General features: G+C 38.8%; 1 protein-coding gene across 5 annotated transcripts in view; it reads left to right on the top strand.

The window, feature by feature from the left end:
- The window catches only part of map4k2 (mitogen-activated protein kinase kinase kinase kinase 2), a 36,713-nt gene extending 19,126 nt beyond the window's left edge, over positions 1–17,587 (top strand). Inside the window, exons 12-31 of one of the 5 annotated variants that reach the window (XM_008434945.2) lie at positions 3,347–3,405; positions 3,496–3,542; positions 5,800–5,838; positions 6,612–6,645; positions 7,547–7,550; positions 7,620–7,700; positions 8,741–8,907; positions 9,121–9,162; positions 9,909–9,993; positions 10,857–10,936; positions 11,096–11,156; positions 11,244–11,367; positions 11,508–11,566; positions 11,883–11,986; positions 13,533–13,710; positions 13,784–13,852; positions 13,938–14,024; positions 14,104–14,174; positions 14,263–14,318; positions 15,448–17,587. In XM_008434945.2, coding sequence (XP_008433167.1) covers positions 3,347–3,405; positions 3,496–3,542; positions 5,800–5,838; positions 6,612–6,645; positions 7,547–7,550; positions 7,620–7,700; positions 8,741–8,907; positions 9,121–9,162; positions 9,909–9,993; positions 10,857–10,936; positions 11,096–11,156; positions 11,244–11,367; positions 11,508–11,566; positions 11,883–11,986; positions 13,533–13,710; positions 13,784–13,852; positions 13,938–14,024; positions 14,104–14,174; positions 14,263–14,318; positions 15,448–15,535 — 1,535 coding nt within the window. In that variant the 3' untranslated portion in view covers positions 15,536–17,587. Of the gene's footprint in view, positions 1–3,346; positions 3,406–3,495; positions 3,543–5,799; positions 5,839–6,611; positions 6,646–7,546; positions 7,701–8,740; positions 8,908–9,120; positions 9,163–9,908; positions 9,994–10,856; positions 10,937–11,095; positions 11,157–11,243; positions 11,368–11,507; positions 11,567–11,882; positions 11,987–13,532; positions 13,711–13,783; positions 13,853–13,937; positions 14,025–14,103; positions 14,175–14,262; positions 14,319–15,447 lie in introns of all 5 variants that reach the window. The other 4 variants (XM_017310578.1, XM_008434946.2, XM_008434943.2 and 1 more) reach the window with 4 other exon arrangements.
- Positions 17,588–18,003: the final 416 nt, after the last annotated feature.

Raw genomic sequence — 18,003 nt, 5'->3', positions numbered from 1 at the left:
ACACACACACACACGCACACACACACACATGCAGACATGAGTCACAATCCAAACAGTCCAACCTGATGGAAGCAGGTTTTTCCTGTCCCGGTCTTCTCTTTAGATGTTGGTCTCTTGGTTTCTGCTTCCAGTTGTTTCTGACCTTGATGCAGGAGGGTCTAACATCGCTCTCGTCATATCTGTCTGACAGAGAATCTGTGGAGGCAGCTTTAGATGCTTAGAGTGATGGCAGGAAGCCTTCAAACATGAAAACCTTGAAGCTTATCACCAAAGATCAATAAATCATACAAATACACACAAAATACTGCACATCAACCATAACCAGGACTTGACTGTTGTAATGCCAATAAAGATTGCATTGCAATGTTTTGTCTAATTTATTGTCAGAAACAAACTCTTTGGTTGAATAAAATACAATTTAAATCTAAATATTTTTGGAGCATGAATAATTTTGGGTTTAACAGTAGATGTCAGAAAGAGAAAAATATCATCAATGTTTCCCAACATGTTTAACTTTCAGTCAGTTTGGCTGTTTTATATGTCGATATATTTTCTGTAACAAAGTCCAGTTTGTTTTCGAACTCCATTGTATGTGAATTTACACTTGATGGTGATTCTTGTATAGCAGACGGAGAAATTCTTGTGTTTGCTGCTTGTACTTGCTGAAAAGTGGCTTCATTGTCTCCCATGACCCTCTGTGTCCAGAGCTGCATGAGCCATATTTGGGAGGAGCACAACAAGCTCTCAGTCAGGCTGCTACTGTCCTGTAGCTGCTCTGTACATGTGGGATGAAGGCAGAGGATGGCACTAAGAACATGCCTGCTGTGTGACAGACACAAGTGCTTCTATGCACTCACCCAGTGACTTCATTCTGCCGGCCTGCACAGTGTGTCTGGTGTAACAGACTAGCCTGACACTCAGACCACCGCTTTGTCATGCATCAGTCTGGTGTTAACACAAAAGCCACAAACACCTGTACCTCAGATTTATCATTCAGAGCTCAGGCGACTCAGACGACTGCTGCAAAGCTTGGCTCTGTGTCTGAAGTGTCGGTGTTGAACTGGGCTGGGTAAGAATGTGGTGAGTTGGTGGATCGCAGGCCTGTGCATGCTGACAAAATGTTTGGCTCAGAACTTCATAAATATTCCTTCAAAAATGAAGAATGTATCCTTTATCAGTAACACAAGCTGCAAGTTCCATTATAGCATAGACTGAAGTTCTGTGTCTTGGGACTTTAATTGTTTTCAGAGTTCATATGTTCAAAGAATCTAACCTTATATATTTCTCTTGGCAGGAACCCTCAGGATTTTACAAAGATAACAGATTAAGTAGACATGTCCGCATCCAAACTTTCGCTCGTAGACTCAGGTCTGTGTTGCTGATCCTGTTTCTTTACTTTCTGCCATTTGGCTGCAAGGAACATTATGGAACAGCATGAGTGTGATCTCTGATATTTTCTTCACCACTACTGACCACACCCAATACACCAAGCTTTGTGCAGTTACATCACCTTGGCTTTGCGTTGCTGCAGTGTCTCAGTTTGGCAGTTTGTGAACTGTAAGATGTGGAATTACACAGAATATGCATTGTGCAACAGCAGGTTTGGTTATGATTAACTTAAAAATGGAAAAAAAAGGAAATTCTTTTTTAACAAACTCACATTTTAAAAACCTTTTTATTTAGGTTGGTAAAAATAGAAGAAAGAAAATAATAATATGTACAAGCTCACATTACCAAAGAGATCAAACCTATTAGAATAAAGTTTGGCTTACTGCTCAGATTTAATCATCAACTGTCGAAACACAAAGGTTACACACATTCAGAAATAATATTCAAATTATTTATCCTAAGCTAATTCATCTCTGCCCAGACATAACCTCTTACTTTAGTCATCCTTAATAACCAGGCAGTCTCCACCTGTGTTGTAGTCAGAGGGGCTTTTGCAGCATTTCCTGGTGAAACTGCAGCGTTTGTGGGGAAAACCAGGGAATTGTCAGCCAGCAGCTGAAGGAGCGTCGTTTCAGAATAAAGGTGGAGGCTTCTTGGCTAGTGATGAGGTCAGCTTGTGGAGGTGTTGCTCATTCTCTCTCTCGGGAAGGTGGGATAAATAAAAAGTGAAGCTGTTCTCTTCTTATCTCTGAGGCTGGAGCAAGTGTGGAAGGAGCAGCAGGAACATCAATTCAGTAACACAGTCAGACGATGTCTCTGTTTGGAGAACCTACAATTCAAAGATTCCTTCTTCCGAGTTATGAATAAACCAGCGTCTTATTCCTTCAGCCAGGATACAGACACTGGATGCTTTAACCGTATTCTGAAGTTACTTTGGATCCTGGGAGATTTCTCCCTTTGACAGCAAAGAAAGTGTTCTCCCCTGGTGGAAGGGAGACAGGGGGTTAAGGTGTGCAGACATCTCGTCCAATGTGTGATGATGGGACGAAGAGAGGTTTTTTACTGTGTCACATGATCACGCTGTCTCTTTCTCCTGGGACTCACAGCCTTTATACCAGTCTCTCTGTTCCTTGTGGTCCAACACATGCATAGCAACCAGACCATGGCTATAATCACAGAGAGATCTGTCAACTTAAGAGAGGAAACCTCCTTCATCTCCAGTGAAAATTTGCTCTGTGTTTAACTGTGTATTGAATCATTACAGTAGGAGGAAACCTGAGGTTAATGTGCTGCAGTCTGAATTTTTATTGTTGTGGTGATTATGTCTCTCTGCTGAGTACTTTAGTGATATGGTTGTTGTAGTGGAGAATCAACTTTTTCAAACCAAAGAGCTTTGATATACGGCAGCGCAATGTGTCTAAAAGGCACATCATGTTCATGTTGGTATAGCAGAGTGTTTGAACTCTCAGTTGATCTTCACGTCACAGCTAGTAAACTCACTGACTGCCAGAGAAGAGGAAAAATATCCCAAGCATGTACTTTCATTTGTTAAAGGAACATGATGTGCAAAATCCTGACATTTTCTTGTTCTATTTATAGTTCCCACATAGTGTTAAGTTTAAGAAAACTACTGCAGAGCATTTGGTGCTAATCCTTCCTCCTGGCCTGAAGCAGACGATCAGAAACATTGTGAGGGTTAACTGGGATGATATAAGACAGCAGCTTCTGCTTTCTGGTTTAACGGTTTCCTCATTTGCTGCTTCAAAGGCTCTGTGAAGTCAGCTCAGGCTCGCTGTGGTTAGACGACAAACACAATCTTCACACTTTGCATCTCAGTCGAGTCAGAGCAGAAAAAAACAAGTGATACATTTACTGATCCACTGAGCTGCTGTGTAAAATCTGTGTACAAACATGTTCATCGACAGAATTCATATCAACTCTGATGTTCTCTTTGCAGTTGACCAAATAAAGTTTGGACGTCCACTGAGAAAAGTCACAGAGCCTTATCCTGACTTGGTAATGGATTCTGACTGCTCTGCTACTGATGTCATATGTGGCACTTCATTAACATGACTGATGGCTGTGTTTTTGCTCTGCTTTCTGCAGGGCTCCTATGATGACTGGAGCATGTCTGGAGATGAAGAGAACTCACCGTAAGTTGTTTTGTTCCTTTTAATCCTTATTCCGTATTAAAACATATGGGGGAAAGTGATTATTTTTTATTTAATGTGTCTTTTAAATGACAAAGTGATTTTCTCCGAATGAACCTAGCGGGGTAAAGACTGTGGAAGACGAATATTTCTTATCCACTTACAGTCTATATTTTTATTGTTTAATGTGTTTTATACACATACAGATAATGGTTTGTTTATTTCCAGAAGACAGTCAAATGTCTTTATTACATAATTTAGCGGATCATTTTATCACAGAAAATGTTGTTTAAGTCTTGGGATTTTTAAAACATCAATTTAAAGAGGCTACTGTTTAAGTTGGCCGTACTGTTTCAGAACAGTTACAGTTTCAGGGTCTGTTCTGAAAACAAGCTGAGTCATCGGGTCAGTGACTGCAGGAATGACCAAACCTATCCTGTGTTGCGCCTGGGAATGTTTCTTTATTTCAGACAATTCTTGCTCCAATCTGTACTGTAGTCATGCACTTTGTCAGCAATGAAACTGTTCCCTATGAATGCACACGCATGACCAGGTAGAATGTAAATAAACTGACAGTTGATCCAGTTTTAGTGACCAAAGCTGATGTTCCTGCAATTAGCCAAGAACAGGGACAGAAAAAAACCCAAGTGAGCTTCAAGTAAACACTACAGTAACAACAACAACAGTATCTTACTTTGATGCAGCCTTTGAAGGTCCACACAGAAGTGTTAATAAGGAACATTATTTTTTGTCACCCCAAATCATATTCTGTTCTTATGGAATGATTATGTTTACTCCTGTTTGGTTCAATACAAAACAAATCAGATTTATAAAATTAAATGAGTGTTCCATTACACACTTCACCTAGCAACTTTGCTTAGACATTTTGGAAATATTAACAAATATACAGTTTACTGCAAAAGTATCATATTAAAATCATAAGTGTGTTGTAGGACGTAATATGATAGACCAACAGAAATAATACATAATTGTGAAGATAAATACTAGATTGGATCCTTTTTAATAATAATACAAATCAGTCACTACCAGATTTCTGGATAAAGAAATAAATGTTAAAAGATTAAAAAAACAACATTATGTATATATAAAATAGACTGATAATTATCAAACATTTATTTAATGATCTGAAGAACAAACAGCAAAATTCTAACCTACAGTAGTGCAGAGTTAGAGGTGACCTAGATGTCATGAATTTGATGATAAACTGTTTATTTTAGTTGAAACTTGACTTGGACTTGTCCCTCAGGGACTTGACCTAGCTTTGGAAAAAATAACTTGTGAGCGACTTTGCCAGCAGGACAGCGACCCGAAGTATACAGCCAGAAGTGCAATGCAATATTTTCCTCATGTGTTTATTGTAAGTAACAAGTATTACAGTTTACAGCACATCTTTATCAACACAATATATCAGCAAAACTACGTATGTTAAATTAAAAAATATAGGAAAGTTAATCCTTACAGTCTGTTTTAAATGATTCGTGATATCAAGATGTTTCCTTTGTGAGAAAAATATTTAAAATGAAAACATAAGGACAACTTGAGACTCTTTAAGTTAATGAGTTGTATTTCCAGAACAAAATGATTGCGGATCCTTAAGGTTTTTCTTGTCTTATTGTGAGCATCCTGCTTCCATAATAGTGAAAGTCCTCTCCGCTTCACGGACATGTTCCCTCGATTTCACGCCTCATGAACAGTGAGGATCCCACACCACACTGCCAGTCCCAGTCTGATTCTGGTTTCCAGCACAGCTGTGCAAAATATCCACTAAACATTAGAACCTTTTCCAAAATCATTAGGTCAGTGCAAGAAGGGGCAGCCGCTGAGTCGACTCAATCGGTCAGCAAGAATTCTGCATTTCTACGTCCAGTCCAGCCGTCTGCACTGATAGTTAGACATGTCCAGGTACAGTAATGATTGGGTCATTGCATCTTTTCAGGCCAGTTGTCGTGTTTTGTTTTTGCGCAGATAAAAATGTTACACCATGTATACAAATCTTAAAAGTCCCTTTTTAAATTGCAAGAACTGAGACATCCAATATTAAAGGACAGGACTTCCTGCTGATCCAAACTTCAGGTATTTTCAGAGCCATATTGCAAAAAGATTGAAAAAGTAAAGAATCCAGGCGTCAGTTGAGGTAATCAGTGCTTGCTAGAAGAGGACCTTTGGTTTTACTCCCTCATATTGTTCTGGCCGATTGAGGCCTGTGGTCAGATAAACACCGGGGGTCTTCCTGTTGCAGGAGCCTGTTGGAATGTGTGGAGCAAGCCCTGCAGATGAGGTAGGCCACGCCCGCCTGCTCCAGCCTCTCCTAACAGCTCTGTTTTTCCATCCCACCTGAAATAAACCACTCCAGTTGGTATTATTATGATGCATTTGTCAGCTAATGTCAGTGTGTTTGCCATAATCTTCAGGTTTGTGTTCATGTGCTCTTAATATCGCCCTCAAACTACGTGAACTGGTGCAGATTCCAACCAGGACAGGCCCAGTGGTTCTCAGCTTTGAGGGCTCCTTTGTCTGCTTCATTGTGGCGTTTCCGTCAGAGTTTGGTCCGTGTGCTGCTATTGTCCTACCTTCAAGCTCCCCAGCGTCTGCCTCAAGCTTGGTGTCGTGTTGCTTGTCCTGGATCTAATTGAATGATTTGACTAGGCATGGTATTGGTATGAGGTTATATAAAGGATTTAAAACATTGATTTGACAAAACCACTGAAATCTTCATGCTTTTGCTTTAGTTTAAAGTCCTTGTCATGAGATGCTTGCGTAGATGTCAGAATGTTTTCTCTGGGTTTATGGACCGTGGTGCAGCTCTCTCCCTCCAGTGCAGAGCATTGCCTGCCAGCTGGCTTAAAGCAGGCTTCTACATTTTCTCTCTGCTTACAAGGCCGACAGATTCAGCTGTTTAGAAATGTTTCAGACAGCTATGGTGATACCATACTGATACCATGATATGTTTTCCTCATTATAGTCAGAGTTAGACTCTCATACCAGCCCATGCTTAGATTCAGCCATCAGATTTTGCAATGACCTGATGGTTGTTGCTCATTTGTCTTTCAGGAGTTTAACGATTGCAAGAGCGCCATCTGCTGATGTGAGTATGACTCTTATTACCATAAAGTTAGTCTTTATTTCTGTTGCCTGATGTGTTGACTAGATACAAACTTCCACAGTTTTAACTATGCTATAATTATACTTTACCTCTTAAAGCAATCTTTTAGAGATTATTTTTTTCAAAACTAATAATCCCTTTACCTTGTCTTTGTACTTTCTGGGAGATATTTATGTTATTTCATTGAGAAACCAACTTATTGGTTAAATTGACTAAGAGTCCTTCAGTGCCAGAAGCTGCTGACAAATATTAACTGTTTGTTTCTTAATTGTAATGGAGATAAAATGTGATCACAACATTATAGAGTTTAATTCTGAGGACAGCTGTGGTTTAAGTTGCCTTCTGACTCTTTTATTTGATTTATTTATTTGATGACAGTTAATCAAATGATCGATGAATTATCAATTATTAACTAAGGATGCACAATATATTGGTGCTAACATTGGCATTGGCTGACATTAGTCATTTTTAACATAAGGGTATTGATCCGATAAATGAAACTGGGCCGGGATCAATAATATTTATTTCCATCTTGTTGCCAATTGTTTGTGGAGGCAGGGTGGAGGAAGTTGGTGATGTGGTGTGTGTCTGGTCATGTGACAGGGATAATGATGAAGCACAGCATATCGGTGTGATTGTTTTTTTCAAGGTGTCGAAAGGGTAAAAAATATAATGAATATTGGTAAATATCAATCATTGGCCATGACAGTAACATTAATATCGGCTATCAATAGCGACACAAATCACTAGCCAAAATGCTGCTTTCCTATTGTAGAATAGAAAAGGATATTTTCTACTCTATTTTTATGTGTGACGCTCACATGAGCGGTGTTGGAGATGTTGGAATCACTCCAGTGATGACTCACATGCTGGTGTTTTACAGGGAGGTAGGAAGAGCGCTTTGTTCAGTCCGACAGCCTCACTGCCAGCCTTCAGCTCTTTAACTTCCAACACAGAAGACAGAGACCTGACGCTGAGACCGGCCTGCACACTCGGCCCTGATGCGGCCATCACAGCCGACCCCGGCTCTGCAGCAGGTACACCTCAGTACACACACCATTCAGTCACACACAACTTGTTTCATATGCATCAGCAGAGGTCTGCTGGTTCTGGTATTGTCACTTATTATAAGTCGTTTGTTGTTTTTTAATCCACAAATACACATGCACAGTTTTTCTGAGGGTCTTACTCAGTTGTCCCTTTCATTGGAGGAGAGTGTGCTATTTCTAATAACTACACACTCATCATCAGCAGCTTTATTAAAGACAAATAGGTCCACATAAGAAAAAAAATTAAAAAAATTAATTGACTCAAAAAAATAATAATAATCACAAATACAAGTCATTGATTTACAGAAAGACTAAACTGCCACTGGTTCCACATTCTGGACTTAAACCTGACTGAGCTCTGTGCAATATCTATTACTATCAGAATGATGTTATTTGTAGAGACATATACATAAATCTATACACAAGATTTTGTAATACAGCATGAAATGTGGAGACACTAACACCAACAAATAACTGACTAGCACATTATTTATGCTGTAATTTTACCCTGTTGTGGATAAAAACTATTTTACCAAACACTGTCAGATGAAATCACTCCGTCAGGTTTATTCATATATTGTGCACAATAAAAAGAGCTTGTAGGACAATCAATAATGAAGCAGGTCTGGGTGAAAAGCTCTGCCAGGCAGAGACAACACTTGAGTTCATACCAAGGATAAGGAATTCAAAACAAGGGGTGAGACAGTCTGGTTCTGATGGAGCTGTAGAAAACAACTTCCAACCTTGTACATGCAACCCAAATAGTTATTTGGTGAGTTCACAAGCATTTAATATAACATGATCAGCAGATGTTAACTTATAGTAATTTTCCACCACAACCCTTACTGTTCAGTATTTTTTAAAATATTTTATATTCCTACCTTTGTGTGACTCTACATGCTTCGATTGTCTGTCACTTTGATGCTGTTGCACTGGAATTTTCCACGGTGGGGCAGTAAATGGTCATTCTATTCTATTCTATTCTATTCTATTCTATTCTATTCTATTCTATTCTATTCTATTCTAAGTCTTGTCCAGGTGTTCTGCCACGCAGGACATCAGTCAGCGCTGCAGTGACCCATGTTTGCTACCACAACACTCTGTAGTAGCAGAGAAAAGGATGGTTTCCTCCCCAAAAAGAGAGACGCCTCTGTCTCCAGAGTGGAGCACGCTGAGGAAAAAGCCAGAAGACTCAGTGAGTTTTTAATGAGAATGCTTCTCTCATTAAATGAGAAGCAAACGTCAGAGCGCTGGAGTGACTTGCTAACCTAATAACTTCCTAATGATTCTGTTTGAACCCTGTAAAGGTTGATAGATGCAGTGAAAGTTGTTAATTTGGTATTATTCCCCAGGTGTACAGTCTTTATTACTCCCTCTGTGTTGTTGTGTGTAACCTTTGTAATTCTAGAGAGCTGGTTGTCATGGGCTTCCTCCCACCCCTCAAGTCCATGTAAGTGTGAATTCTAACAGCAACCAGCACTAAAATGCCAACACCTTCATGACTAATTACAGACACTTCCTCTCCTAACACATACTAATGCATTGCATGGTGTTACATATAGACTTTCTAGGTAAGTTTTATTTTATTCTTTGAATATTATGTAAAGCACCATCCTCGTTAATGTGTGAGGGTCAAAGGATCTTATCATGTTATCAAGAAAATTCAAAAGCATGAAAGTTTCAGTAAAAGTTGCTGGGCAGATCCTATCAAAAATGACATATCAATAATAAAAAATACCACTTTCATGTGATCCTCTCAAGATTAAAACAGATGGGAAATAGAAAATTTTCACAAATTAGACTGAAAAAATGTTTGTTAAATGACACAAGACATCACAAGAATCTGCTACGACTGAAAGTAAGGATGCTAAGAAATAAGAGAACAACTGAAATTAAAATCTGGAAAAGTCTCATGGTTGAGTAGAAGAAGAATCACCAGTTATGAGGTATCTAAATCCTGATTACACGCTGCAACATGATGTGGTCCGATGGCCCTCCTACATGATCTGTGTCTCTGCTGTAGATACTTTGTTTGCCTGTTAAAGAGCCTTTTGCTTGAAAGCTGCATCAGTGGGCATTTTGTAGCTTTACTGTACCAACAGCAGCATGATTTCAATGACTGCTTTTTATCACACCACTCCACAACTGAAGGGCCATTGTAATCCTGTCAGACTCAAAGTCATCTGCTTCCTCTAGATGGGAGCCTGCTTTACCAAAGTCTTCAACGGCTGTCCTCTAAAAATCCACTGTGCTGCTACCTGGATCTTACCCAAAACAAAAGGTGAGGACTCTGGCTTCTTAAAGCCCTGAACCCCAGAAAGTTCACTTTAGTTCCGTTTATTTATACCAGGGGTCACCAACTCCAGTCCTCGAGGGCTACCGTCCTGCAACTTTTAGATGTGTCTCTGCTCAAACACACCTGGATCAAATAAACTGCTCATTTCCAGCCTATTGCAGAGAGGAATGAATGCTGATGAGGAAATTCAGACATTTTGGAGCAGAGGTGAATCTAAAAGTTGCATGATGGTAGCCCTTGAGGACTGGAGTTGGTGACCCCTGATTTATACTTTGCCAATTTTAGCACATATGAACAAAGTCCACATTTGTGGATGAACACTCAGCAGCTGAGTGTTCATATTGGCAAGTTTCAACAGCCTGAAGCAAATTCTCCACACATTCTCCTTAATATCTCTGGTGCTTATCTGAATAAACAGCCCAAGTGCTTTTACCTTACGAGGCAAAAAGCTCCAATTCATATCCAGGTATGGAGATATATTTGCAAACGGATTCAATTTTAGTTCCCAGTTTGATTCTTGCTGTAAATCAGTTCATAATGTCAGTTGGTAAAATGTTTTGTAGTCTAGCTGTGACTTTCGTTCTCCTGAGCAAGCATGTCATCTTTACTTCAAAACAAAAGTGGTCTTTACTTAAAAACCCTGAAACATTTAAAGGTTATTTACATACAGAATATTTCTGTGACTGATTTTTGAGTGATGACGAAAACGAGGTGCAGACCACCATCCCACGGTTCGTAGAGCCGCCTTTCTCATGCCTGTCCAGTCACTCATGGACATTTCTTTTCCCTCATGACTGCATTCAGCTGGAGGTAATCCTCTCACTTTAACTTGTTCTTCTCCGCCTTAGATCAATACCTGATTCTTGGAGCAGAGGAAGGAATTTACACACTGAACCTAAATGAACTTCATGAGGACACACTAGAAAAGGTTGGAGAAGATCTTATGAACTCAGACACACACTTTCTTGTCATGTTTACACTGCTCCCCATCCTGTCCTGAAAGAGATCAGGATATGTTTATTCCTGATATTTCTTTGACAGGCGTTTGAAAGCTGTCCAGTAAAACTAACCTTGTTTCTGTCCACAGCTGCTCCCTCAGCGATGTACGTGGCTCTATGTCATGAATAATGTGCTGATGTCTGTGTCAGGTAACGTCTCCTCCGTGTGCTGCTTCTATCAGACAACATGCTGAGCTTTATAGTATCTGCCTCTCTAAGACCGTGTCCTTTGTGCAGGAAAGTCGTCGCAGCTTTATTCCCACAGTCTAACGGCTCTGTTTGAGCAGAAAGGACATCTGCAAAAAAAACACGGCAGCTTGTCTCTCAGCACCAATCGCTTCACTGAGAGGATCATTCCCAGGTTGGTACAGGTCAGAGTTTGGAACAGGCTGGGCAGTTCAGGCAGAGTGCAACATTTAGAAACTTTCAAATATCCTTTGTTTAACCTTTTACTGAATCTTCTTAATTCCTACACTGAGCTATGTTTCCTCCCGTTTCCAGAAAGTTTGCCATATCTGTGAAAATTCCAGACACTAAAGGCTGTCGGAGATGTAGTGTGGGTAAGTGATTCAAACCGGCTCTAAAGTAGTTCTCACACATTTTCCAGGGATAATCAAGATGGATGCAGTGTGAGAACCCAAATGTCCACGGCACTTGGTCCAAAACTTTTTTGGGCTATTTTTTTCCCCGTTTGTAAGAAATGTGGAAAATCAGCAGCTGAGTGTTCACATTGGCAAGTGTCAACAGCCTGAAGCAAATTCTCCACACATTCTCCTTAATATCTCTGGTGCTCATCTGAATAAACAGCCCAAGTGCTTCTTTTCCATGTACTGATACCAACAAAGTCTTCAGTGTTGTTGTTTTTCCTTACTGCAGCTAGAAACCCCTACACAGAGAGTACCTTCCTGTGTGGGGCGGTTCCCTCCGGCCTGGTGCTGCTGCTGTGGTATGAGCCTCTCCAGAAGTTTATGCATCTAAAGGTTAGTGCAGATATGTTGTCCCACAAGCACTTTGACATCCACTACTCAAAGTACAAACGAGATCCGTTTTCTTAGTTTCTGTAATTAATACCAGGACGTTGATGTTATGTATGAACAGAACCATGAACTCTTATCCAGCCCTCAAGTTCAGCAGTTAACTCATATGTTAACAGCTGTATTAAAAAGGGATGCAAGCAGGAAATGTGTAACTGGAGTTAATGTCTGTTTGAATGTTTACAATTTGCTCACCTTACATTTGGAATCAAAAGTCAGAATTTTTGAGTTCAAGTCAATGAAAAATACTTGGAACAACTCAATGTCGGAATTCCAGTTGGAAAAGTTGGAGATTCCTCACTGACACACCATGTTGGACTTTATGTTACATTATAACATGATGTAAAACTTAGAATAAACACTTTATTTCCACTTCTGACAGGTTGTAACTCATTAAAGGGGCAGTGTTCTGTTTTCCAGGCACACAGAGAACTATTTAATTGGCAGCGTTATTTCAGCTGATGTTTTCTAGGAAAGAGTCACAGCTAAATAGAACACCAGACCAGATGGAGCTTCTATGGAGACAAAAAAAGTTGAGAGAAAACATAAAGCTAATGGTTGACATAACACAAAGTAATGATAGTTGGGAAAAAAGAAAGTAAGAAAAGTGGGTAGTTTGTCCTCCAGCATAAGCCTGTAGCAGCGTAACTACAGATATAGCAGGTTAACTTTGCTTCCATTCAAATCCATCAGTACTTCTGACGTTCTGAAATATGAATCTCAATTTTTGTGGCATGGTTAAGTGTGTATATTAATCTTTTTTGGTAGGTGTAAAACAAACTCCTTTTCATGTCAGAGGCATTGTGCAAATAAACATTTTAGTTCAACATCTTGTGCTGTTTTATACGCAAATCACCTTTACAGACCCTAAACTCAGAGTAGATTCAGATTATTCCTCCATCTCCATAATCCTCCAGCAATGGCGACACAAATATTCTGACTTTAGAAAATAAACCAGCACATTTTCAGGGTCATTCAGTTTCTTCTTGGGTCCAAATGATGTGATCAGATTCTACACTGAGGTATTGCTGCCCTCTACTGACATTTTAAGTAATTTTTTCCCTCAAACAATTTATGGAAGATTTACTGAATGTGCTTATTTTAAGTTAAAATTTAGCAATTTAATTTGTGTTAGACTATTTTAATAAATACAATTTGATCTCATACACGTTGTTTCGGTGTTAAATAGAAGTATTAGCTGATGTTTATTAGATACAAGAATTTGTTTTTGGTGAGGTGAATATGATCTTTTGGTGTTGTTATCAACTCGTATGGTTAATTGCAGCCTGGTCATTGTGCAACTCTCCAATGCTGCTGGATTCAAGGTGATATTTAAGTACTTAAAGGTTTTAGGTTTGCTTAATAAAACTTGTCTGACCTGAGCGACCAAGTAACCATGGTATCTAACTTTAATCTCCCACCTGCATCCTAGTTTTTAATCATGTAGCCTCACTGTTCCTATTTCTGCTGATTTGTTCTTCATCTCTTGCAGCACATACCAGTGCGACTACCAGAGTCTCTGCCAATATTTGAGCTTCTGGTTCTGGTAACAGATGAGTTTCCCCAGCTCTGTGTGGGGGTGAGAGAGTGTAAAAATGAGGAGAGTCCAACCAGCCAGCAGCTCAAGTTTGATATAATCGAGCTGAATGCTCCTCCTGCTTCAGTGCCAGGTAGGATAAACCACCATGCTTCAGTCCGTGAGCCTCTCAGATTAGAGCCTGCAGTAATGTCGTCTCTCTGCAGGTGGTGGCGCCCTCAGAGCTGTACAGGTTACCCAGCTGGACAGAGACACAGTACTGATAACAACTGAAAGTAAGTTACTCTAATGTCATCACTAAAACACATTTTGTGATGATTTGTAATGAACTCTGCTTCTGTCCTGATGCTGACTGTGCAGAAACGGTAAAGATTGTGGACCTGAAAGGGCTTCCATCTAAAGAGCTGGCAGCTGAGATCGTTTTTGACTTTCCAATTGAAACACTAGGTAACAACAACATTCAGAGAGCCGCTCTAAGATCAGCTTGTCTGTGCTGACAGCTGAGTAACGCTCCTTATCCCGGCAGTCTGTTTACAGGACAGTGTGCTGGCTTTCTGGAAGCATGGCCTTAAAGGAAGGAGTTTCCATTTGGATGAGGTGAATATCTGCACATCTGTGAAGCTGAGTCCTTTGCCTGTTATGTGGCAGAATTCACAAACCTGAGTCATGTCATTTTGAGCGGCAGGTAACACAGGAAATCACAGATGAGAGCCGAGTTTTCCGAGTTTTGGGAACAAACAGGTGAGATAATGAAAGAAAACAAACATTAGGTGTTATATTGAGTATTCATAGGTAGGCCTGAAACAATTGATCAGATTAATTGTAATGAATCAGTTATTGAAATAATTGTCAACTAATTATGAATTGATAAATTGTTAGTTGGAGTATACAGACTTAAAAAAGACCTTCTGCTGAAAGAACAATAACATTAAACCAAAAACTTTACAAAAAATACATATATTTTGCATTTAATATATAAAAACTTCCTCGTCTGTAAATCTGTAAATATGTTCTACCCAGAACTCCTGAAGTGGCAGTGTTAGCTTCATCTGGCTCTCCTGATTTTGTTTAAAAAATATCCTATTAATCATCTTTTGCTGTCCGATTATGAATAAAATAATGCTCAACAGATCAGCCCACACAGGATTGATGTTCAACCAGCAGAAAGTGTTGAACTTTTTACATGTTGATGTTAGGATTGTTTTTAGCTGCAGATGCTAAATACAATACAAATGATCAAGAGTTCATTAAAGGAATGCTGTTATTGCATTTTGGAAATTAGATAAATGTAATTATTTATTTGTATTTTTACATATTTCTAACATTGTATAAAATACAATACGTGGTTAATTGAAAAATCTGCAGAATGTTCCAATCTTTTCTCCAATGAATTGATTAATCATCAGAATAATCAATAGAATAATTGATTACTAAATTGATAGTTAATTGCAGCCCTATTATAGGAACAGTGCTGAGTGATTTGTAAAGTTTAAACTTCTGGAAAACATTTTTTTCCATAAAGCAAGTTAGTGTTTAAATCCTTTCCAGTGTTTCTTAAAATTTTTTTTTTTTTTAGATTTCCATCCATCCAGATGGTCAAATATATTAGAAATATTCAGAGCATCCAAACTTGCTTTTAATAAGATGATTGTGATGCTACATACTGTTCAACTCTAATATTAACAAATAAGATAAAGATGATTCTAGGAAATATCTTAGACATATACCTTTATCAGTGAGAGTGTGACTTTAATTTCAGTTTTGCGTAGCAGTTGTCTTGCAGAAATAAGAAGCAGTATTATCAAACTAACTTAGATTTGTGTACTTTGGATGAATAAGACCTTTTTCCTTTGGTTTCTGCACTAAACAGAGACATCATCCTTCAGAGTACGCCGACGGACGACCCCTCAGCGCTGAGCAACCTGTACATCTTGACTGGTCATGAAAACAGCTACTGAGCTGGAAAACAGGCTGACGTCTTAAAGAACAAGAACCAGAATGTTCTACCTGCTCTTAAACTTTTAAGAAGTGATCCCCCTTGCACTGAAGGCAGAGAAGACTTTAACACCATCGGCCCACAGCAGACACAGCTGTGTCCCTGGCAGTTTCTGCAGGGACACAGCTCCCATCCCACATCAAGAGGCATGTTGCAAAGAAACGGTTGTACAACTTGTCAGTTTGTCTAAGGAATGGCACAGCAGAAGCAGCATCAGCAAAGATTGTGATCTATCTTGCCAACTTACATCAGAAACCTGGGTGGGATATTTTTCAGTCCCTCTTTAGACACTGTGACCTACAATCTCCTGTCTTTTATTGTAAGAAGAGAGTCTAGTTGTACGATGACTTTATCCAGAAAGTGAAGGGAACATTCTCTTCTCTGTCAGAGAAATGCTAAACAAATGGTGCAGTCTACGGTTCTGCTTCCTGCGTAGAACTGAAATGGACCTCGGTATCTCCATGTCAGACCAAAATGATTCAGTATTTCTCCATTTTAATGTTTTCCTTCTGCATGCTGAAATTTTTATTGAAGGGTTTAATTGTCCACAATCCTAACAATATAATGTGTAACATCAACAATTTCACTAAAAATAGCCAGTTTCTTAAAGTAACAATGGTTCAGTTGAGGTATAATTTGGTCCACATGGAAACTAATGATTGGTATGCAGATAATTTCATTTGTAAAGAGCTGGGATGTCTAGAGAAGAACCAGAGAGTGTAAACACTGTCAGCAGGAATGGAGTGATGAGGCTGCAAGCTCTTTTTTCTCTCTCTCTCTTTTCTTCCTCTTTTTTAACGTGTCCTGTGTGGCACTCAGAATTGTTGTGTGACTGCCAAAGTGAAGCCAAACTGATTTACTTTCACAAGTGGAGCATTGCAGATTTTGCTTTAATGCTCCATTAGATATATATCAAAATTTATTAGAAAATGCTTTGTTTATTTCAATTCTAACATGGAGATAGAAAAGAATGGATGAAATGTAGGGGGAAAGGAAGAGTAGAAGAGAGAAAGAAGTTTGGAGAGAATATAAAGCAAAACCCTAGAAGTCTGTTTCTATAACTGATTCCATGTTAGATTAGGAAAGAGGTGCTAACTTGGTGCTGAACAGATTCTGGCATGTCCATCATGTTATCAAAATGAAAACCTGCTGTTGACTCACTGGCAGACTTTAACACCTTTAAAGTTGCCATCAATAGTGTCCTATTAGCTTTAAAATAATAAATAAAAGTGCCAAAGTAGTACGCCATATTCTGCTGCTTATGCATTTTGTATAATTTTATCAGATTGAAATCTTTCGTGGATACAAATGCCTGCAGTGGAGTTCTTTGTAGTGTGGCCAGGTTCAGCTATAGAGGCAGGTGAGGATCTCCATCAGGTCAGAGGTCAACTGCTGCTGCCTTTCATTGAAAGAGGTTTGGACATCTGATCCTCTTGGTGCCTTTCTCTGAATGAAGCTCTTTAGAATCATAAACTTCATGCACCATCTTTTCTGAATAATTATCCAAAGACCAAAAATACTTTTATCCAGACTGATGAACAGCAGTAGTTACTTCTCTTTCTTTTCTCATAGCTGTTTTCATCATTTGTATTTTCATAACATACTTTGATGATTTAGAGCAGCAAACTGAAAATATTGACGTTGGCCATAATATTTAAGAAGTTTATGAAGGGACCAGATGATTAGAAATAAAGGGAACCGACTTCTTAATACAGATGTGCATTTAGTTTAATTAAAGTACTGTTGATGGAAAGAACAATTCAGGTGTACTAAAAGTCTCAATTTCACTACATTGCAGTTGTCTGTGATTGTGTATAATGATATTTATATTATTTATACTGTAAGCTGTATTAATAACTCCCCTTTTTTTCTGAGACACACTTGGGAGACAGTATGAATTGTAGGTTGTTTTTTTAGGTGTGTTTTGTGCTGTATGTATATAACAACTGAGAATGCATTCTAATTTTACAGAATTTTTAATATGAAAAAAAAATAAAGATTTTAATGTCCTCTATTACTTATTTTTTCATAAATAATAAATTTATTTATGAATAAATTTTTTCATAAATAAATTACATTTTATATNGCGCTTGCAATTCTCCAAAGACGTCTTTGCTGTCTGTTTGTCGTTTCCATCTTTTGTCTTTTTCCTTTTCTCAGGTAAATTCATGTGTTGTTTGTGCTCTGAGTTTTCTGATGTTGTGTGATGTGCTTTTCTGGTGGTAGTATGCATCTGTCTTGAATAAATGCTGATTATTGTGACGCTGTCATCTTCTGTGTGGCTTTTGTTTCCACGCATGGAATCATTGAATCCGGGAGCACAAGAGAATATAACGAGCCAGAAGTTAATGATTTTATTCTCTTAACAGAACCCAGGGGGTTACACCCTCCCTGTCCTAAATGTCTAGATGTCCCCATCAGACAATTCTC

The sequence above is a fragment of the Poecilia reticulata genome, linkage group LG18 (genome assembly GCF_000633615.1).
Source record: "Poecilia reticulata strain Guanapo linkage group LG18, Guppy_female_1.0+MT, whole genome shotgun sequence".
Classification (NCBI taxonomy): domain Eukaryota; kingdom Metazoa; phylum Chordata; class Actinopteri; order Cyprinodontiformes; family Poeciliidae; genus Poecilia; species Poecilia reticulata.
The sequence above is the reverse complement of the archived record's forward strand: the minus strand, read 5'-3'. Positions and strand labels throughout refer to the sequence as shown.